General features: G+C 42.6%; 1 protein-coding gene across 1 annotated transcript in view; it reads right to left on the bottom strand.

The window, feature by feature from the left end:
• Nucleotides 1–26,658, bottom strand: part of LOC122815742 (patatin-like phospholipase domain-containing protein 2) — a 680,367-nt gene that overhangs the window by 86,223 nt on the left and 567,486 nt on the right. Inside the window, exons 7-8 of the mRNA XM_044088494.1 lie at nucleotides 24,521–24,653; nucleotides 19,794–19,913 (exon numbers count right to left, since the gene is read on the bottom strand). Of these exons, the coding sequence (XP_043944429.1) occupies nucleotides 19,794–19,913; nucleotides 24,521–24,653 (253 nt within the window). The remainder of the gene's footprint in view (nucleotides 1–19,793; nucleotides 19,914–24,520; nucleotides 24,654–26,658) is intronic.

Below are 26,658 nucleotides of genomic sequence, written 5' to 3'. Positions count from 1 at the left end.
CTTCCATGTTAAGAATTTTAAATTAGCGGAGGCAGCTGCTTCAAATAGTGGAAGAGGATTTTTTTTCCAGAACAAAATTAGGGTCCCAGGGTGGGGCAGAGGGCTTCTGGGCGGCTCGATGTGGATTACTCCCCTAAGAAACTGTTTCATAAGAGGGTGTGAAAAGATAGGAGGTTGGGCAGGGATGTGGGCTGAGATACCAGAGGCATGAATTTTTATGGAGGAGTAAGACAGGCCTTTGTCAAAGAGACTTGCCAGACAGGACAGGATGACTGAGATCTTGGCTAGATGGGGATATTAAAGCATGTTGCCCACACCAAAGGGAGAATCTCTTCTATTTAGCCAAGTAAGATTTCCTAGTGCTAGGTATTTGACCTCTCTTAGGATGTCCTGAACCTGTCTAGGGTAGGATCCCCTTCAAGCTGTTAAGGCATCCTCCATGCTGATAATTTGAGAATGCACAATGTTTCCCCCAGTCCTGCATCAGAAGGTCTAATCTCGGTGGCAGCTGCAATAGTTTCATACTGGCTAAGTTGATTAGCAGAGGGTATCAGTGCTGCCTGGGCTAGTCTGGGGCTATAAGTGTTACCCTTAGCCCCTCTTCCCTTATCTTTAAGAGCAACCTGGGGAGTAGAGGGATTGAAGGGAAGGCATCGATGTAGAGGCCTGTCCATGGGAATGAGAAAGCATCTGTCTTCTAAGCAGATTTTATTTTGTCCCTAGAGCAAAACATTTTCAATTGAGTATTTTCCCTGGTGGCAAAAAGGTCTATTTGAGGAATTCGCTATTTTTTTTTTTGGCTATGCTGAGAAAGGTTTCTCGATGCAGTTGCCACTCGTGGGGGATCTGACAGACTTTTCTGAGTTGGTCTGCTAGTTGGCTGTGCACATCAGTCAGGTATTGTTCCAAAAGGTGCAATCCCATGAAGTGTGCTGTTTCCAAAACATCCACTGCTAGGCGGCAGACAGGGTAGGAGTGCGTTGCCCTCTGCTTGTTTATGTACCACATGACTATGGTATTGTCTGTTTTCACTACTAGCACCCCTGGTTTCTATTTCTCTCTGAAGGCTAGTGACCTTTTTGGACTGCCATAAGTTCCTTTAAGTTTGTGTGTTTGTCCCTGAGCTTGTGGTCCCACTTCACTTGTGTCTGGAAGTGGTTGGTGTGTACTCTCCAGGCTACCTCTGAAACATCTGTGGTCAGTGTATGATCCAGGAAAGTGAATCTGAAGGGGAGACCCAGGCTGAGGAAGCAAGCTTTAGCCCACCATGCAGATTCCAAGTTGGATCTTGGCTGAGAGTGGCTGCGCATGCTGGCACCTTACTTTTGAGGGTACCAGTGGGAGTTTCCTCATGTGTAGCTTGGCTAGGCGGATCATGAGGATGCAAGAGATCATATAACCCTGTGCTCTTATGTACTCTCTGGTAGTGAGAAAATCTCTGACCATGATTTTGTGAAAGTAGAGAGTCAAGAAGGAGACCTTGTCTACAGGCAAGAAAGCCTTTTGGAGTGTACAATCCAGTATAACCCCTAAGAACACAATTCTGTTTGGGATTTGTGATGACTTATAGTGAACCCCAGGGAGGTTAAGAGGTTCTGGGTGAACATGAAGTCCGAGCTGAGCTTTGCCAAGCTTGTAGCCTGGATAAGGCAATCATCCAGATAGGGGTACATTTGCACCCCCTTTGTTCTGCAGAAGGCAATTAGCAGGCCCAAGCACTTTGTGAAGACCCTGGGAGCAGTAGAAAAGCCAAAGGGCAGAGCACAGAACTGATAGTGCCTGGTACCCGCTTTAAAGCTCAAAAAACTTCTGTGCAATTCCTCTATGGGTATGAGTAGGTATATGTCCTTTAGATCTAGGTTAACCATGAAGAATGGAAGTCTCACTGTGCAATCTCTTTACCACAATGGAGACAATTATTAGTTTTCTCTGACATTAGTCAAAAAATATAGAAAGAGTTCCCCAGCAGGGTACGTAGCTTTCCGAAGTCTCCTCTGTGATGTGAACTGATCGACGCACTGACAATCTCTGCTTCAGTCTACAATGGCAAGAAAGAACTGAGATCATGACGTCATCTGACTCTTCTTATATCTGAGAGTACTGACATCGGTCAGGGTGTCCAGTGGCTGTTGTAGGAGGGGAGACTGTTTTCTGGTAGTCGAGCCGGCCAAGGGCTTCCACAGCAGGAAATCCTACAAGTCAGGATTACAACAGTGAAACATGAAGAACATCCAGTGTTGCCTCAGCTGGAAATGGGTCACTAGGATCAGTCTGGGTATGTCTGTCCTGAGCTTTATCAGTACCCTGGTTATCAGAGACAAAGGTGGGAATACATACAGGAACAAGTTTTCCCATCTGAAAGAGAAAGCATCTATTTCCCAAGTCTCTGTCCATTGAGTTCTGAAGCAGAATGTTTGTAGTTGTCATTCTGGTGAGAGATGAACAGGTTTATTGAGGGAAACCCCCTACCCACTGTACAGTTGGTTCCAGAACACCTCTCTCTTCAGCGTCCATGTGTTGGGATCTAGAAGATCCCTTTTTAAAGGATCTGCCAGGGTATTGTTCTGACCTGGAATACAAGATGTTATGAGAGTCAGTCCTAGTTCTTAAGCCAGCATCCAAACCATCCTCATGAGGCTGCATAAAGGACAGAATACCCCTGCTTGTTTATGTACTACATCACTGTGGTGTTGTCTGCCCAAATCTGCAAGATCTATGGGCTTAAAATCTGCTGGAAAGCCTTAATGGCTACTGCTCATAGCTCCTTCTGGTTTATATGCAGTTCTCTGATCTGGTGTCTAGATGTCCTGCACTTTCAAGGAACCAAGTGGGTCCCCTTACGCTATGTCTAAACTGCCTGCAGTGATAGTCTTGTATGCTTCTGGTAAAGAGACATTCGCCCTTGGGTTCTACAGTATGGTGACTTACACCATACTAGCTCCTGCTTCAGGCAAGGAAGAAACATGAAAAGGCTGATCCCAGGCATTTTTATGAAACCACTGAAGTTTTCTCACGGATAACCTTGCAAGTGGATATATGAGAATGTAGGAAGCCATGGAACTTAGAAACTTCAGAAATTCCCTTGCTGAGATGTACTGTTTTGGTAACAGGCTGGTCATTTAGTGTGTCAGTAAAGATATCTTGTCCAGATGAAGGAAGGCTTTTTGTTGGGTTGAATCTATGAAGGCTCCCAAAAAAAGGATGCGTGCTTGAGGAACATTTAATGTGAGACCTATCTTATGAAAGCAGTCTACAGTTACCTGCAAGGCATCTAGGGTCTCTGCTGTGGATTTTCATTGAATTAGACAATCATACAAGTATAGGTAAATGTGAACTCCCAGATTTCTGAAATGTGCTATCACAGGAGATAAGCATTTTGTGAAAACCGTAGGAGCAGTGGGCAGCCCAAGTGATAAAGCACAGAACTGGAAGTGAGAACTGTGATTATCTGCTATGGGGACATGGAGGTAAGCATCTTTTAGGTCTAGAGTGACCATAAAGGCATCTTTGAAGATCATGGGAAGTAATTTTTGTAAGGAAGCATTTTGAATGTTGGGATAATGAGAAACTTCTTTAGTTTTGAAAGGTCCAAGATGGGCCTTCAGGTAGCCTCCTTTCTTAGAACTAGAAAAATCCTTGAGTAGAGGCCTTTTCCCTCCTGGAGGAATAAGCTGAATGGATCCTTGTTAAAGTAGTTCCCCAAGGATAGGTGGTAATATGGTCTCTTGTTCTTTTGGTGGTTTTGGAATGTCTAAGAAGGGTGGAATTTCTCTGAACTGGATGCAGAGGACTCGGTGGTCCCTGGTGATGGTCTTCAATTGATTTAGGAAGGACAGTCTTTCACCCAAAGGTTTGGAGGTGAGGGTGGGTAGAGGTATGGGGGCTGTGGTTGGAAACAGTCACAGTTGGTCTCTGTGCTGTACTGTCTGGGCTCTTTGAAGCTCTCTGTTCTATAAGATTGCTCTAGTTGCCGTCTCCTGGATTGTCTGGACCTCTTGTCATAGGGAGGCCTCCTCTTGTCTTGTTTAGCAGGAAAAGGTAAAGTTTTTGAGGGGTAATTCCTACTGTACCTTGGTGTCAGAGACCGAAAAAATTCCTTCCCAGTTTTACTCTCCTTTCATATCCGGCTTCTCGAAAACTTGTTTAGCAGGGGGTCAGATAAGGAATTCTTTGTCTAATGAGGCATCCGATAGTTCAGCATGGACCTGATCTGACAGGGGCTGAGTCCTGAGCCATGCATATATGTGGATAAAAAAAACTGTGGTAGCTGCTCTGCACGATACATTCAGGATGTCATAGCCACATTTTAGGGAGTGTCTGGTGGCTTGCAAGGTTTCTCTTGCTGTCTCCTGAATTTACTTTGATAAGGTTCTATCTGCAAGAGTACCTTAACTAGAATTTTGCCCTGTAGAGATTCAAGGTACTTTAGCATATGGAATTGGCAACTGAATGCTCTCATTGCAAGGGTGGCAGAAGTATAAGCTTGTTTTCCCAAATCTGTCTAGTAGTTTACTTTCCTTACCATTAGGTAGGGAATACCACGCTGGCCCCTTATGGACAACTTTTGTGGATTTAACTGAGACGAATTAGGGGTCAGCCTTGGAATTTTTGTAAAGGTGCTTGCGAGATTCAAGCACTCTAAAACTTGTCCAGCTTCCTAGGAGCAGGTGGTAAATAAGCAGGATGTAAAGCAATGCCAGGCATTCAGTACTATATGTACAGGGGAGATAGTCAGCGGCCTGGGAGAAGGCAAACTCAGCAGCTCCCTATAATGGGTCTCAGCTTGTGAGAACTGTTGTACTATGTGTACAGGAGGGATAGCCCCGTAGCCTGGGAGAAGGCACACTCTGCAGTTCCCTATAACGGGTCTGAGATTTTGAGAATTACTTGCTATCCTAGTTGAAGGCCTCATTAATTTTATGAAGGGTACCCTGAAAATAAGGTCCTCTGGGTAAAGGCAGAAGACAGGGTGTCATCTGAGTCTGAATCTGGATAAGTTTGTTATGGAAGGTGCTCAGAATATGACAACTCTTCCTCATCTTCTGAGCTTAGGGAATCTGAATCTTCCTGAAAAGCCATCTCCCTGCTTCTTTTGGATGTGGAGGCTTTAGAAACAAATGTGTGGGAGGTCTCCCTAGATTTCACGAAAGTTGTGAAATGCTGTGCTACTTCAGGAGATCTTGGGCTTCAGGCTGAAAAGTGGTTGAAGGCAGTGGCGAAGACAAAAAATGGTTCACTTTGTTTAGGTGTGCATTTAGAAGGGATGATCTGAGGGTGCAAACATTCGACTGCTGCTTCAGTTAAGGTTTCAGTAGCCTAGGTAGACAGGGTGTCTCACTCGAGACCCATAATGTGAACACTGGAAGCTGAGCAACCTCAGACACAACTGACGTCTGTGTCAAGGTAACAGAGGCAAGGAGGCCGGAAACCATGTCAGCCCCCAGATGGGCTGTACCAGCGGGTTTCAGCCTTGGAGTCACCAGACCAGGGGACTGCAAAGTTGCCTCACCTGGGTTATCAGTCGACTTAGCGACTAAAACAAGAGCTTTATCAGAAATGTCACAATCCTTCATTTTTTTGTCTTCCTCTTTCTTCAGAATGACACTAGTAGAAGTTGGTGGTGTTTGTGAAAACCCAGTAGTAGCAGAGGATTGCAAAGCCAGTGGGGGGAACCAAAACCAAGGACTCTATATGGCAGCTAATACCTCGACCCAACATGTGAGGGATTTTAATCAGAATTTAGCACAGTCAGGACAATTAAGAGATCCTGTAATGAGACCCAAAGCAGAAGAGACAAAATGAGTGAAAATCTTATGTGGGATTTGGTTCCCACACTTCAGGCAATTGTTGACCTTTTTAAGCATTAAATTAACAGAGGAAAATCCCCAATGGGGTACTTATCTGACTGGAAGAAGGAGATACTCTGGAAAAATGAACTGACCAATGGACTGCGAGCATTATGAATACACATGAAGAGCATCAGACTACATGACTAGAAAGAAAGAAAGAACAGTTTGTAAAATCTTAGTAAAATCTTAGCATTACCATAGATGTCCTTCTCTTTCATGTTGTACCATTCATAACATGAGGGATTCCCCACCTAGGTGACCCAAATGTCTGGCCAGTATACAAAAAATTTAAACTTCTGCAAGGTATGTATGACATTGCACACAGGCTAGCAGCTGATGTAGACCACAAAAGTGATGTCTGCACGTTCCATCCTCAGAAATGAATGCCCCAGTCAGAACATCAGCCCAAGGATATGAGGCAGAAGCAAAATATCATCCAAAGAAAAGCATGAACCAAGGGGGTAGCAGGGTGAGACAGAATACTGCAACGTAGAAGAAAAGAACATCTATGGTTATGGTAAGATTTACACAACTATTATATGTCCTTCTATTCCCATGTTGCAGTATTCATAACATGAGAGAGAGTGCCAAAGCTCATGAAAGGGAGATTGGAGCAGAAGTTTTCATGAAGCCATGCAGGATTGCCCTGGCAAAGCCTGCTCTGGAATGCTTGGTGAAAGTGTGGAGAGAAGACCATGCAGCTCCCTCCAAAATAAAGGCAGTGTCCAAATCTTTGAAGAAGGCCCCAGATGAAGCCACAGCCCTAGTGGAATGAGCTTTTACTGAGGAAGAGAGAGTTTTTCCACGGAGAACAAAACAGAAGAAATTGACCTTGATATCCAAGTTTTCCCAGTGCCCTGCGTTGAAAGGAAACAAAGAGCTGTTCTGATTTCCTTGGTCTTGTCTAGGTAAAATCTGAGTTGTCTATGTACATCCAAGGTATACAGCACCTTTTCACTAGAATTTTGAGGGGAAAGAAAATAGGTAAATGAATAGACTGGTTATGGGGCAAGTCATTAAACACTTTAGACATGAAGGAGGGGTTAGTGTGGAGAGAGACCCTATCCTTATTGAAAATGAGAAAAGGTTGAGAAATATCTAAGTCTTGAAGTTTGGAGACTCTTCTAGCAGAAGTGATGGCTACCAGCAAAATAGTCTTCCGTGTGCAATGCTTCAAAGAAGCTGAGACTGCAGGCTCAAAGGGAGTCTGAGTAAGCTTTTCCAGTACAAAATACAAATCCCAGGGGGGGGGAGGAATGGGTTTGCTGGGAGGTCTGATATGAAGGATGCTGTTAAGGAAAAAGCTTAACCTCTAACCTGGAAGCTAAAGGAGGAGATAGAGGCAGACATGCAGAAATGATGGATAAGTGGGCCTTAACAGAAAAATAAGTAAATCCAGCCTTAAGCAGCTCACATGAATAAGAAAGAACTAGGGGAATATCCACTGAAAATGGCTCTAGCTGTTCCTTAAGACACCAGATGCAGAACCTCTTCCATTTGGACAAGTAGGATTTCCTAGTATTGGGTTTTCTGGCCTCCTGCAGGACTACAAGCACATCCTCAGAAAAAAGGTGTCAAAAAGCGATCAGAAGCCTATCATCCACAGAGTCAGGTTTAGGGTTGTTAGACGTGGGTGAATAAGAGATCCTTTGTCTTGTGTGAGAAGATCCACCCTGTGAGGTAACTTGTGATGACTGCCCTTGGCTATTTGCAGAAGAAGAGGGAACCCCTAAATGGGGGTCACCAACAAGATTTATGGTTTGTCTTGCTGAATATTCAGCAGAACTTGTGAATGAATGGAAGGGGTGAATGCATAAAAAAATCCTCTTCCAGGAGAATGAAAAAGTGTCCATCTTCCATACCAGAAAACCTGAGACTCTAGCACAAAATATTGGAAGTTGTCTGTTCAAGGTGAGGCAAACGGATCTATTTGAGTAGTACCCCACCAGTGAAGAATGCCCAGAAACATCTCTGTGAAGCATCCATTTGTGGGCTTGTGTCATGGACCTGCTTAAAGTGTCTGCCAGAACATTTTGAGCTGAAGGAATGTAAAGAGCTACTAAAGTGACATTTGCTTGAGAAGCAACCTGTCAAGCCTGGATTCTGAGATATTTGTTAAATCCACCACTGTAATTCTTTCTTCAGACAACGGAGAAGAGGGAGAATAAACTCAAGAGGATAAGCATGCTGGGACCAGAGAGACATCAGACACAACTGCAATTTTCCCATGCGAAGTTTGGCTAAGAGTAACATGGGGATAACAGATGCCATGAACCCTCGCATTCTAAGAAACTCTCTGGCTGTCAATGAAGTCAGAGGAAGCAACTGTTGAAAACAGGTCAGAAGAGACTGCATTTTTGCAGGGGCTGAAAAGTCATCATAAGGTCTGTCTTTATCCTGCAACCCTGTAAAACCTGATCCTGAGAAGGATTGAGGGAGGATTTGTAGCTGACAGTGAATCCCAGGCTTTGGAGCAAGGAGATGGTGGTCTGAAAATTCCTTAGCAGAGTGTCTGGACGGTCTGCTTGAATAAGCAGGTCATCCTGGTAAGGGTAAATGAGAATGCCATGAAGTTTGCAAAAGGCAATGACAGGAGCCAAGGATTTCATGAATACCCTTGGAGCCATGGAGAGTCCAAAGGGCAAAGCACAAAACTAAAAATGAGACGAAGCAACAGAAAAATGTAAGAATTTCCTGAACAGAGGGTGAATTAGAATATGAAGATATGCATCTTTGATATCTAGAGAAACCAAGAAAGCCTGAGATACTAGAAGAGTGAACAAGGTTTGGAGGGTGAGTATCCTGAAGGTTGGAACCCGTCGAAAAAGGTTGAGTTGAGACAGGTCTAAGATAGGTCTCCATGGACCATATTTTCTGGGGACTAGAAACATCCTGGAATAAAACCCATTTCCTCTTTGCAGAGGGGGAACTTCCTGAATGGTCCCCTGTGAGGTCAGGTCTTGAAGCACCGGAGGGAAATAAAGTTTGTCGCTCGTCTATTCGGGACACAATAGACAAGACTTTGTGGGTTCTGTTCAAACAGCATTATTATGTACAAACACATCAGGATTGAGACTTAATACTTTAACTTAGGTAAACCTATAAACAAACTAGCTATTATATTCATACATGTTCACTCTCTGGCTGCACTCTAAAAAAAAAAAAAAAAAATGGCACTGAGTATAGCACATGCTCGCTATTTATATATGCATGTTCAGTCCTTGAAATGCTCTTAAAGACACAGCACACACACACTGTTCTACAAAGTTGCTCTTGAGGGGGTTGAGGGATGCCCATGAAAGGAGGGATGGATTTCCAAACCATGAAGTAACCGTTTTGGACAAAAGAAATTACCCACTTGTGAGTGGTTATGTTTGCTCATGTGGAAAGAAAGTGAGAAAGTCACTGGGAAAGAAGAATACTGGGAAAGAAGAATACTGGAAAGAAGAAGAATACTGGGAAAGAAGAATACTGGCGAGTCTAGGCAGGTAGTCACAGACTACATGGTCTGTCAGAAAAGGGGGGCTTTTGAGCACTGGGTGGTTGAGTTCTGGAAGAGCTCTGCCTGCATGTCCCTTTCTTGGAAGAGAAAGGAGGGGTATGGATTTTCTTCCTCACAAAATGTGGTTTGGAAGGGTAATTTCTATGATATTTAGGAACTGGGGACACAAAAATGTGCTTAAGTTCCTGTTACTCTCTTCCTTCTTCTTGAAGGGATTTGAAAAGAGGAGCAGCATTAGCACCAAAAGAGACAGAATTGTCAAGATGTGCATCCATAAGTTTTGCCTTGATATCATCAGGCGAGGGCTGTAATCTTAGCCAAGTATATCTCCTAAGGACATATCCACACATAACTGATCTGGCAGATACCTCAGCTGTATCATAACTGCACTTTATGGCGTGACGAGTAACTTGGGAAGAGGCTTTCAAAAAGAAAGAAAGTTGTGCCTTAGCTGCAAAGTCTGGAAGGTCTGTCAGCAGCTGTGAAACCTGAGAAAGCAGGCTAAAACATACTTAGACATACAAGTTTGGTAGTTAATGGCCCTGAAGGTCAAAATAGAAGATGTGTAGGCTTTTTCCTAGCCTCTCGATCATCTTACTGTCTTTATCACAGGGAAGGAGAAAACTGGAAGGCCTATCTGCAGACACTAAGATCACAACCTGATCTGTAGGAAGACATTTGCAAAGATATTTGCTGTCCTCTGGGAACTTGTAAAATCTATTCGGTCTTTTTGGGGCAGGAGGTTGTGAGTTAGGCCTTTTGGAAGCCGACAGGAAAGCATCATGGAAAGCAGGCAACACAGGTGGAATGGCAGAAGGGGAGTCCATCTGTAGGAGGTCATAGTACCTCTTCTGTATTTCTGAAGCTTGGGAACTTTCCCATCTAAAATAAATCTCTCATTCTGGAATATGTCTCTCCAAAAGAGATATTTTCTGCAGGGGAATCACCACCATTTAAATCTACTTCAGGGAAAGCATAAACCAAGGGACAGTCTATTTGTGCTGAGTAAGTAAGAACTGCATCTGAGAATGAAACTTCTTCAGAGGGTTCCTATTCCAAAGCAGATATCCTAGGCAAAGGAGGAGAGGGGGAAACTGTAGTAGGAGGTAAAGCAGAGAAAGGTCTTAAGGTTAGTAAAGCATTAAGAATTCCCTGAGAGAAAGCCTGCCAGTCTGGGTAAGGATCCTGTGAAGAAGAAACATGTTTCTGTTTTTGTTTCTTTTTAAAAGGAGGATCGATCCTAGGCTGGGATGGGGGGGACTGACGCAGGCCTAGGATCCGGCACAGACATTGGACTGTCTTCAGTGGCTAAGAAGTAGTGCGAGGGGGCATCCAAAGAAGTGAGCCATAGTTCCCCCTTACCATCCTGAACAGACGTATGCGAAATCTCTGCAGACGTGCTCATGGTATTCTCCCTAGCAGCCTCTAAACTAGTACCCACTGCAGGAAGAGAACCAGTCATCGTACAGACCTCCTGTCCTTCACTGGCCTCGAGAGGGACGTCCAGATTCAGAGGCACAGACAAAGACTCAGGATTAATCTTTTATAACCTTCTTTTTGGAGGCTCACCAAATGGACCCAACGTATCCTTCATTGCAAGCACTAGTTGCTTTAATCTCTGATTCTGGAGGTAAATGTTTAGGGCAGAAAGACAACTGTGGAAGGTCTTAGGGACAAATGCCTGACAAATCACGCAAGCCTTATAATTGTGAGCAGAGCCCAGACGAAACAAACCATGATCATGGTTAACTTTCTGTGGAATTTGTCTTCCACAATTGCACTTGCCTTTCTTGGATGACATTAACCTCGAAAAACATGTAGTAGCAAAAAAGCACAATACAATTTCCCAATGGGGCATTACCTGAAACAGCAACCACTTGGCGACTGGACAAATAGGAGAAGATGGTGTTTGGACTGGTGGCAGAGAAGTTCTGAGGATGGTACATGCAGATGTCACTTTTATGGTCTACATCAGCGCTAGCCTATGTGCAACACTGCATGTACCTTGCAGTAGTTTAAATCTTTTGTATACAGACCTGACATTCGGGTCGCCTAGGCAGATAATCCATCATGTTATGAATACTGCAACATGGAATAGAAGGACATCTGAAGATGGTGCAGGCAGATGCCCTTCTTATACCCTTATTTCCAGACGTCAGTCTTCAGATGTCCATCTGCTAGGAATGAAGCAAAGACTCTGGAAACTGGGCCAGCTGTGGGTTCTGCTCGACAAGAAGACCCAAAAATCCGTACTGCAACTTTGACCATTAACACCATCAATACTTTACCTGTAAATGCTATGTACATTACATTGTAAATAGTCTGTCAATATCTCCTTGTAAAAATGAATGGGTTTGACATTAAGGAGTAATGAGATTGTGGTTCTTGTACATGCTTTGCCGTAACCATTGGGATATTAATTTGAAGCTTACCTGATTTATGCATATTCATAGTATGCATGTATACATACTGGTGTTTGTTCTGTAAATTCTGCTCATCTTTGAACCTGGGTCATGACTGAAGACCTACAAGGCCACTATTCTGGACTCCTATATACAAACAATCTACAATTAACAATCATAAAGACAGGGAATAAAAAGCATCCCCAGTATGGTATTTACCAATCCACCTATCTAGTTAATAAATAACTAAATAAAAATACGTGGATATGAGGGAGAAACGAGTTTGACCACCTCCAGAGTTTTCATTTTGATTTCTAGTCTTTTTAAATACATTGCAAGATGGGGGTCCAAACACTAACTCATTATCCAAAGAGGCATTTAGAAGTTAAACCTTGACATCCTCAGGCAGGGACTAGATCCTAAAACAAGAAAGTTTCCTCATAAATGACGGTTGCAAAAGCCATGAATGCTGCAAGCGCAAAGTACAGTTTTGTACCTACCATAAATGTAGATGTTCGAGGATCTACATTACTGCAGTCATGACCTATGGGTAGTCCGCTGTCCTCGGTCGGCCCGAATACCAAAGGGCTAGGCTGGCGTCGGTCATTGTCGCTTAGAGCTGACGTCAGTACGCAGTAGTACTTAAGCGCATGATCGACGCCATATCCTCAGTCTTTCTTGCCCCAGATGTCAGAAGGCCTAAAAGAAAAGGCCAAAGCCAAAAATAGAAAAAGCCCAACAACCCCCAGTGTGTAAGCAAAGAATATCTCCAAACAAAGCCCAGCAACCCCAACCTATAGAGGGGAAGGAGGGAGGGAAAATTGGACTGCAGCAATGTAGATCCTTGAACATCTACATTTATGGTAGGTACAAAACTGTACTATGTTCTTTGTCTCACATTGCTGCAGTCATGACCTATGGGTAGAATCCCAAAGCAAAGGAAAAGGGAGGCTGACAAATTACAAGGAATTAGGGGCTGCTAACATGCCCTGTAAAACTGCAGTGGCAAACCCAGCCCTGGACTTGGAATAGAGAGGGAGATGGTAATGCTTAGTGAAAGTGTGTACAGAACTCCAAGTAGCTGCTTCCAAAATATCCTTAGTAGCTACACCCCTCAAAAAAGCAGTAGAAGTGGCAGTAGCCCTAGAAGAATGAGGCCTGATCCCAGCAGGGACATCCTTCCCATGATGAGAATAACAAAAGGCAATACAATGACCAATCCACTTTGAAATAGTCTGCTTAGAAACAGCTTCCCCCTGTGAATTCAAAGCAAAAGAAACAAATAACTGTTGAGCCTGTCTGAACTCCTTAGTTCTGTTCAAGTAGTAACGTAACTGCCTATGGATATCCAAAGAATGTAATACTTTTTCCCCTTTATTTTGGGGTTCAGCATAAAAAGTAGGCAAATGAATAGACTGATTCAAGGCCACACTAGAAATCACTTTAGGCATGAAAGTAGGGTTAGTCCGCAAAGAAACTCTATCCTTATGAAATATCAAAAAAGGTTCTACTGCCATGAGAGCCTGTAATTCAGATACCCTCCTGGCAGAAGTAATGGCCAACAAAAAAGCAGTCTTCCAAGACAAAACTTCAGTTCAGACGTAGCTGCAGGTTCAAAAGGAGGTAAAGTAAGTTTCTCCAAAACAAAATTGAGATCCCAGGAAGGAGTAGGAGCTCTACGTGGGGGTCTTATATTCTTTGCCCCTCTAAGAAATTGTTTGAACAAAGGATGGGAAAATAAAGGAGGGTCACAGTCATAGTGAGCAGAAATGGCTGCAGCATGAACCTTTACAGAAGAGAATGACAAACCCTTGTCCAGTAATTCAGTAAAGTACTGCAGAGCAAAACTCAAATTAGGCACTGAAACATCAAAACCCTTTGCAGTGCTCCAAAGAAAAAATCTCTTCCATTTATCAGCATAAACTTTTCTAGTGCTAGGCCACCTAGCTTCCAAAATGACATCTAAAACCTGTTGAGGAAGCTGAGACCCCACCGGCTCCATCACAGAATATGCAAGGCTGTCAGATGGAGGGACTGCACCTGAACATTGAGAAAATGATTGTTTGACTGAGACAACAAATGAGGAATCTGTGGCAGAGGCCAAGGAGGCTCCTGGATTAAACTCCTCAGCAGAGGATACCAATGTTGACGTGGCCAGTCTGGTGCTATTAGAATCATGCAAGGCTTGTCCCGTCTGACTTTCAAGAGTACCTTGGGAAGAAGAGGCAGAGGAGGAAAAGCATAAACGTGAAGGTTGTTCCAACTGAAAGACAGAGCATCCACTTTCCAAGCATCTGGGTGGAACATCTTTGTGCAAAATTTTGGAAGTTGAAAATTTAGTGGGGAACCAAATAGATCTATGTCTGGAGTTCCCCAAGCCACAGTCAATTGTTTGAAAATCTGAGGATCCAGCTTCCACTCGTGGGGATCCACCATTTGTCTGCTCAAAACATCTGCTAGGGAGTTCTGTGCTCCTGGCAAAAACCTTGCCTGAAGATTGATTCACAAACCCAGAGCAGTCTCCCATAAAATCATTGCTTGTCTGCAAAGAGGGTAAGAATGGGTACCCCCCTGCTTGTTGATGTACCACATGACTGTTGTGTTGTCTGTTTGTATCAACACCTGTCCTGGCTGAAGGAGTTCCTTGAATGCCATCAAAGCAAATTGAACTGCTAACATCTCTTTCATGTTGATATGCAAATGTAGAAGTTTGGGAGGCCACATGTCTTGTATCCATTTTCCATTGAAGTGTGCTCCCCAAGCCAAGTCCGAGGCATCCGTCGTTAGGATCTGACTCGCCTCTGGTCTGGACACAGAGAGTCCCTTGTTTAGGTGACATTCCTGAGCCCACCAAAGTAATTCTTTCTGGATGCAAGGTACAATCCGAATGACAGTGCCCAAACTGTGGGAGTGTTGAGCCCACACACTTTTGAGATACCATTGAAGCTTCCTCATATACAGTTTGGCATTGGGAAGTACTAGAATGCAAGATGCCATGAACCCCAAGGCTTGGAGGACTGTCCTTGCAGTCAGCCTGGACATTACTGATAACTGCCGGAAGTAGAGAGGAAGAGTTCTTTGTTTGTCCGGGGTCAGAAATGCCATATGAGAGGCTGTATTCAGTCTCACACCCAGAAAGCATATGTCCTGAGAGGGCACTAGACTGGACTTTATTTCGTTCACAGTATACCCTAGGCACCTTAAAACTGTCATTACATACTGGAGATGCTGTAGTAATTTGTCTTTGTTTTGAGCAAGAATCAGGCAATCGTCCAAATAAGGATAAATTTGTATTCCTCCCTGTCTCAAGAAAGCAATCACAGGAGCCAGAACTTTTGTGAACACCCTGGGCGCAGTAGATAAGCCAAAGGGCAATGCAGAGAATTGATAATGTGAAGTACCAGCCCGAAATCTCAGGAATCTCCTGCAGCTGGGCTTGATAGGGATGTGAAGATAGGCCTCTTTGAGATCCAGGGTTACCATCCAATGATCTTTGCCTATCATAGGCAGGAGTTGTTGTAATGTTAACATCTTGAACTTTGGAATTTCTAGGTAGGTGTTGAGAATGGACAAATCCAGAATTGGCCTCCAAGTGTTTCCTTTCTTTGGTACCAGGAATAGACGGGAATAAAATCCTAGGCCTACTTCTGAAGGAGGGACCACCTGAATTGCCTCCATCTGCAAAAGTAAAGAAATCTGCTCCTGAGCCTCCAGCCTTTGTTGAGGAGGCACATCTGGCATGCCCTTGAAAGGAGGAAAAGTGTGAAAATAAAACTTGTAACCTCGATTTATTATATCTAACACCCATTTGTCTTGGGTGATCAAATTCCAGTTTTCTTTGAAAAGTCCCAACTTTCCTCCTAGAGGAGCTGCCAGTAAGGGAGGGTCTGGCAGCGGAAGATACAGGTCATTGGGTCTGCTTACGAAAGGACTGACCCCTGCCCTCACCAGAAGACTGTGCAGGAGAACTCCAAGTCCTAGGCCTGAAGGAACCCTGAGCGTGAGCCCTGCCTCTACCCCGTCTACACCTGCCCTTAGGCTGATAATCCAAAGAAGGATAAGACCATCCCCTAGCAGGCCAATTCCTACTAAACTTAGGGGGCTGCACCTGCAAAAAATCCTTGACCGTCTGCATAGACTTAGCCTTATCTTCCATCTTTTTCAAAACTGATTCCACAGGAGGACCAAAAAGGACTTCAGATTGAAGAGGAACATCCAAAATTCGAGCCTTTACATGTTCTGTCAAATTTTGATCCTTAAGCCAGGCATGCCTACGAATAACTGAACCTGTAGCAGCCACCCTAGAAGAAGCCTGAAGAGCATCAAAACCACACTGCAAAGAATGCTTGCCCACTTGATCTGATGCATGAACCAACTCCTGGAGCTCCTTACACTCTATACCCTCAGATAAGGCATCCACTTTAGATTTCAATTGGCCTAACAAAAAGTTCTGATACTTCAGCATATGAAATTGGCAATTCAAAGCCCTCATAGCTAACGTAGAGGAGGTGTACACTTTTTTCCCCCACCTGTCTAATGCCCTAGAATCTTTATCCAAAGGGACTGGATTTTTAGCCACAGAAGCCCTAACCCCCTTAGGGCCTTGAATAATGGTTTCCGGATCAGCCCTAGGACTCTTATACAAGTACTTATGTGCTTCTGGAACTCTGTAATACCTGTCAGGCTTAACAGGGGCCGGAGGCAGAGAATCAGGATTAAGGGAAGCTTCAGAAAAAACATCCTGAACAACATCTAAGACAGGAGGAATAGCCAAGGGCCTATGTTGTGGCAGAAACAAAAATTCCCTAAGCCTTTTTCTAGAATCTGAGAAATCTTGACCTTCCCACTTGAAATGCTCCCTCATGGTATGTAAAGTTTCAGAAAAGGAAAAATCTTCTGGAGGAGAAGCAGAAGGACAGGAGTCCTCTGCATCTGAATCAGAATAGGAAGGAAAATCCTGAATTTCTTCAGCTGAGGAATCAGAGTAGTCCGAGGAATGATCCATTCCCTCTAAATCTGCCTCCACCCTAGGCCTCTTCTCTGGGGGGGGCATAGAACCCCTGATCAAAGTAATCAAGTCCTCCGCCATTTTCAACATATGTTTTTTAGGAACAGGGCCTGGAGAGCTAGAAGAAAGACCAGGTCCAGCAAGACCAGGTTTGGCCTTAGCATGGCCTTTAGCCACTGAAGTAGAAGGCCTACTAACCTTTTGTAAGGATGGAACTACTGAAACCTGAGAAGCACCCTCGGCCTGTCCTGACTCCTGAGAGGCCAACTCCTGTAAAAGTAAAGGTTCCCCCTGGGATTCAGCCGAACCCTCGGCAAAATCCATAGATTCAACCGGAGGCTCCGAAGAACCGGCGTCCATTACGGACGACTCATCCGGTTTAGATCTTAAGGATTTATCCTTATGCTTCTTAGCGGTAGCGGGCGTCGGAGGATCCGACGGCATGTTATAGTTACACCGCTTACCGAAAACAAGCCTGGCACAGTCTAACCTTCGCTTAATGGTGCGCTTATTAAATCTAGCACAAAAGCGACACCCGACTACGTCATGCTCAGGCCCTAAGCAAGGAATACAGAGAGAATGATAATCCCTATGAGGTATCTGTTTCCCACAAGAAATGCAATTATTGACTTTTTCTGACATCCGGATAACTGAGGCAAGAAAAAACAAAAATTTTCCCAACAGGGTACTTAGCCCAACTTGGTCTTCGGTCTGAAACTCGGTAAATGAAAATTTCAGAACGCCGAACGGCACTCGCAAACACTGCTTCTGCTTCGGACCACGCTGCAAGAAAGACTGAGGATATGGCGTCGGTCATGCGCTTAAGTACTACTGCGTACTGATGTCAGCTCTAAGCGACAATGACCGACGCCAGCCTAGCCCTTTGGTATTTGGGCCGACCGAGGACAGCGGACTACCCATAGGTCATGACTGCAGCAATGTGAGACGAAGAACATCACATAATACTCACAATTTAAGGTATCTTTATCAAATTGTAAAACGGCTTCAGTTTGGCTAACCTTCAGGGTTTCAGTCTGTACTCCTTACTAATTATCCTTGAGTTGGTTAATGGTATTTTCCAGACAATTCAGAATGTAAATATGAATATTATGGGCCCTGAAGTGTACTCATTTTCCTCAAACTGGTTAAGCAATCTGTTTTCCCTGTCACTGGGAAGATTATTCTACTCCAGAGTAAATCTACTTCCCTTAGCAGATTTCAAGGGTACTCTATATACAGATCTGCAATGAGGTTCTTATAAAGAAACTTGCGGGAATCCTGAACCCTATAAAATCCATCAAGTCTCTTGGAGGAAAGGGGTTGGAAAACTAACTCTAAGAATGCTGCTTGAAGGCTTCCTGGACTGGTGAGATAGCTATTTATTTAGGAAGTCCAAGACACAAAAGATCCTTGTATCTCTTTTGGGAATTTGAGGCCTCCTGAGACTGCAACCTAAATTTTTCTTTTGTGATAAGGAGATTCACCTCCAAATGACATGTCCTCTGGTAGATATCAAAGATCTAAGGGTTCTTGCTATCAGTGTCATATGTCTAAAGGGAAGGAAAAACTGTGACTTACTGCCTATTTTCTTCTTTTCTTTAGAATAAGAGAAGACTGACTCTCTCTCATTGGGGTGACCTACCTCTTCTTCTTGAAAGGAAGTACTTCAGACACGCACAGAGCTGTTCCGAATTTGGCTGCTGGGTGCATAAACACTTGAGGGAACCCTGAGCTAATTTAGCCCGATCCTGGGAGGAAAGCTGGCTAGGGCATTGGGGTGGGTGGGGGGGGTGAGGCCTGCCAGGAGGCAGCTGCTTAGGCATGAGGTGTCTTGGGTATGGCACCAGAGTGGTCATCATGGATTTAGGAATTTTATTGGGAACATCCCAGGATTCTAACTTAATGGCACTTACATATTTGTTGTGGGAATCCCACCCTTCACTTCTTTTACTAACCAAATGCCACTCTGAAGCAGACTTTGGGAGACAGCATCTGAAGAGGATCGTGGGGCCTTAACTTTGGACTGGTGGTATGTGGTAGGGGATACAGGCATAATGAAATTCCAATTGGTGAAGTCAGAGGCCATGGCTGCAGCAGACAACAGGGCCAGGGACTTTTTGAGTGCATCCACAGAGCTGGTATAATCAGACCTAAGGGTCTCAACTGAATTTGAAAGTTCAGTGGTCTCTCTTTCTTTCTCCCTCTGGATGCACCTGTCTTTTTCTTAATGTGATGGACACCTCTCATAAAACTGTGGTGCATGTCTGTACGTATGGTGGCTTATTTTAACAAGGCCGTGACCTTCTCTTTGGATTGGTATTCCTGGCACATACTATAGCTAGTCATGTCATGATCTGAACCTGGGCAGAAAGCACACTGGACATGGAAATATTTTCAGAAATCTGATGCTTACAAGCCACACCTGATGGCTTTCTCAAGTACAGGCATATCTCAGACTTCCAATACCTGGAACTTCATACTACATACAAATAATCCATAATATAATGAAAGGCAATGAAAATATAATGAAAGGGAATGAAAAGTGTACCCAGAATGGTACTGCAAATACTCTTCCATCATAAGCCTGGACTCCTGCCCGACTGCAGCATACATAGCAAAGTTATACATGCAAGAAAGAACTAAAAATGGTGCAGGTGGATGCCATCTATACACCACATACTTGAAGATGTCTGAGATAAGGCAACATCTGCTTGATCATGGAGGAAGACAGCCTGGCCCTGTAACTAAACCCAGAGATTGGACTCAGCCACTGGCAGAGATTCATACAGGTTATACTGTAACCTACACCCACAAACTATTTGGTTCACTTTATATCCTGCAACCTTCATGCATGTATGCCAATGCAATTTTGTATTTTACTAATTAATTTTATGTGCTGCAACCTGATGACTTAATTTAGACTAACAGGAAATGAATCTGTTTTCCATAACAAAATTTGGAATCAAAAATAAAAAATAATGCTTGTATTTAAATGAAGCAGCTTTACAAATCTGTTACTATTAAGATTTTACCTTGATGGTTTTTGTAAGAACTTCTTTTTTGTTTGGTTGTACACAGTACCAGCAATTGTGCACATCTGTTTCTGCATCCAACGAACATCATCAGGAAGGTCAGGTAACCACTCAACCAACCTAAAATCACAAGAAGTAGCAGCGTTACCTCAAGTGCAAGGACAAAACTAAGAAACAGTCCAGATTTCATCTCCACACAGTTGTAAATAATATAGGAGTGTATCAATCTTTGAACCCATATCTACAGTGGATATAAAAGTTTACACACCCCTGTTAAAATGCCAGGTTTTTGTGATTTAAAAAAATGAGACCACAATAAATCATTTCAAAACTTTTCCCACCTTTAATGTGACCTATAACCTGTACAATTCAATTGAAAAACAAAGAAATCTGTTAGGGGGAAAAATATAAAAAATAAAAAACATACAATAAGCTGGCTGCATAAGTGTGCACACCCTTAAATGAATACTTTGTTGAAGCACCTCTTGATTTAATTACAGCATTCAGTATTTTTGGGCGCACACGTGCCTTCAATTAAAGAGACTCTGATTAACCCCAAATAAAGGTCAGCTGTCCTAGTAGAATTTTCTTGACATTTACTCTGCTGCCTGCTACAGCAAAAGCCATGGTTCACAGACAGCTTACAAAGCATCAAAAGGATCCCATTGTTTCTCATTGTTGAAAGGTATCAATCAGAAGGGTACAAAAAAATATCCACAGCATTCGATATACCATAGAACACAGTAAGACACTCATCAAAAAGTGGAGAAAATATGGGACAACAGTGATGTTACAAAGAACTGGATGTCCCTCCAAAATTGATGAAAAGACAAGACAAAAACTGTTTATGGAGGCTGCCAAGAGACCTACAGCAACACTGAAGGAGCTGCAGGAATTACCGGCAAATACCGGTTGTGTACTACATGTGACAGCAATCTCCCATATTCTCCATATGTCTCGGCTATGGGGTAGGGTTGCAAGACAGAAGCCTTTTCTTACACAGAAAAACATCCAGGCCTGGCTAAAATTTGCAAAACAATACATCAAGTCAACCAAAAGCATGTGGGAAAATGTGTTATGGTCTGATGAGACCAAGGTTGAACTTTTTGGCCACAAAGTCAAGATGTGCCATGCTGATGGACTCCTACCCAAGAAGACTGAATGCTGTAATTAAATCAAAAGGTGCTTCAGCAAAGTATTAGTTTAAGGGTGTGCACACTTATGCAACCAGCTTATTGTACGTTTTTTTATTTTTTATATTTTTTCCCCTAACAGATTTGTTAATTGAATTGTACAGGTTATAGGTCACAATAAAGGTGGGAAAAATTTTGAAATGATTTATTGTGGTGTCATTTTTTTATATCACTAAAACCTGGCATTTTAACAAGGGTGTGTAAACTTTTTATATCCACTGTAGATAGATTTGGGAAGAGGGTTTATGCTTCAGATACCTTCACACTGAGGGTGCTGAACTGTTTGGCACATGTGACACATTTCCAGAGGGATTTGACAGAGCTCTCCAAATCTCTCTCTGGGTCCATTTCTGCAGAGGACAAGAAGTCTGTGGACTCACTGTTGACCATCCTCCAGTCCTTTTAAAGTCCGTCGATGTGCCTGATTTTCTAACATGACTGAAGGTGCTTCAAAAATCTACAGACACCAGCATAACCATGAGGAGACATGTTTGGATGCAATTGTGTGATTTTGTGTTGTACTTCAAGACATCATTTGTTAATGCCCCTTACAACCGCTTTACACTCTTTGGACCTAAAGTTAAAAAAGCACTCTCCAGAAGTGAGTAAGATGGAAAGAGCCTTTCGGCAATAAGAATACAGTTCCCTCCTCCCCAAAGGTCTTTTTCTAGGAACCAGAAGGGAGGGAAGAAGCTGTGCTTCCAAACATCTCAAGGGTTGTCTTCTAACACTTCTGGAGATAGACCCCACCCTGGGCAAAGTGGAGGAATTCTGTTGGTGGATGTCACTCCCACAGCAGAAGTGGTCTGCAAAATCAAGGCCTCCGGGGACTGTTCCCTGAGAGGCCTTACCAGTACTCCTGGACAGTTGTTGACTGCTGCACTCTGGAGACGGGGGGGGGTATTTGTCTTTGGACCCCATGGCCTACGTGTCCATCACCTAAGACACATAGGTGCATGGATCAGCAATAAAGCATGAAGGAATGTGAATAAACCTTAGTAAGGAATACTTTAGAAAACTTAACAGCGTTGACATCTAGGAACAAAATGCAAGCTATAAACCCATTTGCTCTTCCTGTCCTAACTTACAGTATTGGAGTGATTGACTTGCCCCAAAACATGTTGGATAGATTAGATAGGAAAACAAGGATGCTTCATTTCCACCAAATGATTTATAAAAATCAGTGCATACCAAGATTATATATTCCCCATTCCAAAGGAGGAATGGGCCTCCTTGAAATTGATTACATGTATATATCTGCAATCGTGAGACACCACACGTATCTTCTGACCGCACAAGACCCAAATGTAGTGAAAATTTTGAAATATGAGGAGAAGAATAAATCAAAGATGACTTTTCTGCTTAATCTAGCAGAAGTATATCTGCATCAAACAGAAATGCAAAAATCAAACCAGAAGTAGATAAAAATCAGGAAGCAACTGAATGTGCAAAAAAACAAAAGAAAGAATATAAGGTGAAGGACCAGATGAGAAGGGAAGAAATGTGGAAAATGCATAAATATAGTTGCAAGTATAGAAAACTTCTGGAAGAACCTCAAGTTGATCGGGAAAGAATGCAGGAATGGTTAAGGAGAGGAGAATTCAAACCAAGAGACGAAAGGTTAATACTGCTGGCCCAAGACAGTGGGCTACGTACATGCTGGTTTACAAAGTCCATTGAACATGTGGGAGAAACAGACAAATGTAGGTTTTGTAAAACTGGATTGGAAACAGTTGCACACCTTGTTGCTGGTTGTGACATACTAATGGCAAAAGGACTGTATACTGAAAGGCATTATAACGTGGCAAGACTGTTGCACTGGGGATTGTGCAAAACATTATGGTATTGAAGTGGCTGAAAAACACTGGAAACATTACACAAAAGGATCATAGAAAATTATGAAGTTTACATCACATGGGATCACCCATTACCGTCAATTCAAAAGACAGATGATAGAAAACCAGATGTAGTGTTCCATGAAAAGACGACAAAAGTAGCATTGCTCATTGAAATCGCCACACCCAGTGACTACAGTGTCTTGCATACAGACAGACACAAAGTTATAAAATATCAGGATCTGCATGCAGAAATGAGAGCAAAAGAAAGATACCCAGACAGTTCCAATAGTAGTCGGAGCAATGAGTCTTATAAAAAAGAATTTACAATCATATTTAGATATGTTACCAATATATGTAACTCCATATGATTTGCAGAAGGGGTCATTACTGGGCACATTGTGGGTGTGCGAAGAGCACGTCTGGCTGACATCAAAGATTGAAACTATTAATTTCATGAACTTTAATCGTACTTTGACTTAGGAATGGAATCCATTCTCATCATGGTATTAGAAACCCAAAAGGCATGGAGAAATTAAAAAAATGCAGAAGATCATAATCAGAGGCTATTCATTCCCCTTTATGACTCCCCCCACCTTCAAGAAAGCTCCCCAACATTCCACCTTCCAAAAGAAAAGGTGCAGTTCTAGAAATAAAAAAACTGTTAGGCAATCAAGTCATCCAGGAGGTTCCTCGGACCAACTTTGGACCGTCGTCATCTAAATGAGTATGGCAGACAAGTCCATTCTCCCATTACCGAAAAAGGACAATTAGATGTGCTGGAAAGACTTTCAGGATGTATACTACCACAAAAAGATGGATGGGCATTCCAGAAAGTTTATCCACTTCTGGCTGGTAGCAAGTCATTTCCAGATGGTCTCACCACAGCACCCAGGATATTCACTAAGTGCATAGCAGTGGTCGCAGCTCACATCAGACAGCACTGGTTCTATGTGTTGCCATACCTGGATGACTTGGTTCATCTGAATAAGAAACTGAATAACTGGACAGAGCTCCCAGCATCTCTTGATAGCTAAGGGACTTTAGGCTTGTGATGGTTTTGGTTAGAAACCTTTGCAGTCTAATTCTTTGAAATGTTTAGTGAAATGTATCCAACCCAAAGGGGATACTGCACTTAATAAATTGTTTGATCAACGCTGAGTATAACGGAGTAGTTACTTCTTTAGAAAATCATGACACTACTTTGACAATCAGCTATGGTAAACTAATTTCCTAATAACTATTGTCACGTGATGGTCAAAAGAGTGGGAGTAGTCAACCCAAATTCTTAGGTCTATGACTACATTTTTGCTTTGTAGTGGTGTGTTGTCTACACAGTATAATGTGGAGTGGAACTTGAAATATGACCAAAAAAAAATTTATTTTTTCTGTCATGGATAAAATGAATGGAGGACAATCTTCCCACATCCCATGCATGGGGCTTTATCTCCTGCACCCTTTCACTTAATCCAGCCTACTATGGAATTGTACCAGCTCAGGGCAAATTATGTACATTCAATGAAATTTGTCACTGACTGACTAAGTCTTGAAACAATGCATAGTTATGGCATAAATTACATACATTAGAATGTGAAACAACCTCAATTATTTTACATATGTATAAGAAGACCACTCATGTAGATATTTGCAACATTCTGAATAGCACATTAATGGAAGTACTGTATGTGAAATGCTGTACCTTAAGGCAGTCGAATACGCTGACTCCACTGGAAGGGTATACGGCAACATCAAGTAAGATGCGACACGCATAGGCAAAAACTTCGACAGTTGAACATAGATACCTCCCTTCTCTTTGCATGCTTCCAGTACAGCTAAAATAAAAAAAATACATGAAAGAAAAGCAGTGGTATTTTGCTTATGATAAAACAGTTGCATTTACTAGTAAGAAGCCAATTATTAAATAAAACTTTGGAGAAGTGGCCTGGTGATGGGGGCACCATGAAGCATGTGTAATCAAGAAACCTTGTGATAATTATATTGTGTCACAACAGGGTCACTGAATCCTCAGTAATAAATCTTGAAAATAGCATACTACATAAACTAAACAAAAAGAAATTCCCTATAATAAAAAGTCCTGAAAACGGTTTACTTCTGATTTACTGCAAACTTATCTGTTAAGATAAGAAAACTAATGAGGCAGACCCTTTTCAGATACAACCTGGACTACAGGCAAAACACAAAAAGCATATATAAACACAGTATAAATGACAAAAATCTAAATGGATAAGCAATAAAAGAATGTCAAACTAAGAATGCATAACACCACACAGACAAAAACATCAAAAATAACTATAAAAACAGCACTCCAAGTATTTAGCTACAGTGAACACAATGCAGGAAAAATGGGGAAAAAAAGCAAGCAGTATACTCAGTGCATTTTCGAAACCTGATATATTTTATCAATATAAATAAATCTGCTACATGATGAGCTTAATAACCACAATATCAATCCACCTTTTACAGATAATTCTCCAAATTCTACAGCACCCTGTACTTTCAGTATAGATAACAATCTCATTCCCTCCTCAGACCACTAAGTCATCTACCTCTTTTCTTATTTATGCAGAAATAAGACAGCGTAACTCAGTCCCATGGCATGGATTATGTTTAGTAACGATGATGGCAGCTGTTTTCTGACAAGAAAACAAGGGAATAAACTTCAGTCACAGTGTATGGTTCATAACATAACAACTATTCTACATATCTTAGGTTTGGGTTATTGCTATTATATCACTTTAAAAGGTCCGAATTCCAGATCTCTGGTATAGTGGGACATGCCCTGACTATGTATTCACGTTTGAGTACTTGCTTGGGAACTGCAGAGATCAGGTGGGTAAGGGTAGAAGTAAGCTGCTTATGCTGATTCACAGATCCTGGGTCGAGGGACAGTCTTACCTCTGCAGTACTGAGATCTGCCACCTGAAGGAAGATGGTACACAGCACTGACGGTATTCACCAATGCACTGGTGGAAATGTGCATAGACAGATGGGATACACTGTGAGCACCCACAGTGATGCTGATGCACACATCAAAGCATGGTTAGGTTATTCAGAAATTACCCTGAGTGGCACCTCATAGAGTGATGCAAGCTATGGGAGAAGGGGTGCTGGGTAGTTCTCTGGCCTGATCAGCTAAGGTTTTCCTTAAAAATGGAGGGTCCTTGCTTGAGAAGGTAAAAGCAAGACCTTTTGAATGCTGGGAAGAGGGTACTTTCTGTATTTGCAGCTAACCAAAACAAGGTGGAGTACAGTACAAAATCTAAATACCTGTGTATCCACATTGCTTTACTTGAAGCCTGTACCATGTTTTGAATTTATATAAGATAAATATTCCACTGAGAATTAAATTTACACATCACTGGAGCATCCAGGATTCAGCCAGATTGCAGATCTATGCTAATTATGCCCAATTCAATCTTGGCAAGGTATGACTAGTTACCTAAAATGAAACATTTGAAACCAATAAAATTAAACAACATTTATTTGTGTGTTTTGTTTCAAAATAGTACTAAAAGTCAATTCATTTACAAAATCACTTTTCTTAGTATTTTTGATCACTCCATCAGAGACCATCGGGCCCACTCTGCTACCACCATCTTCCTCCCTTTTATGTCCTAGCAACCTGCAGGTTTTGCAGAAATATGACAGACTGGAACATAAATGTCATTGTTTGCCTTAGGAGAAATTTTGGTCCTTAACATATTCCTTCCTGCAATGACATACAGGGTCACCACCAAGACAGTAGTGACAATGCAGGTCCACTGGAACATGTGGGCATCAACACATGCAACAACTCCAGCTATAGCATGCTTGACA

Source organism: Protopterus annectens, chromosome 11.part0 (genome assembly GCF_019279795.1).
Source record: "Protopterus annectens isolate FY-2018-M chromosome 11.part0, PAN1.0, whole genome shotgun sequence".
Taxonomy (NCBI): domain Eukaryota; kingdom Metazoa; phylum Chordata; order Ceratodontiformes; family Protopteridae; genus Protopterus; species Protopterus annectens.
This window is presented reverse-complemented; position numbering and strand designations above follow the sequence as displayed.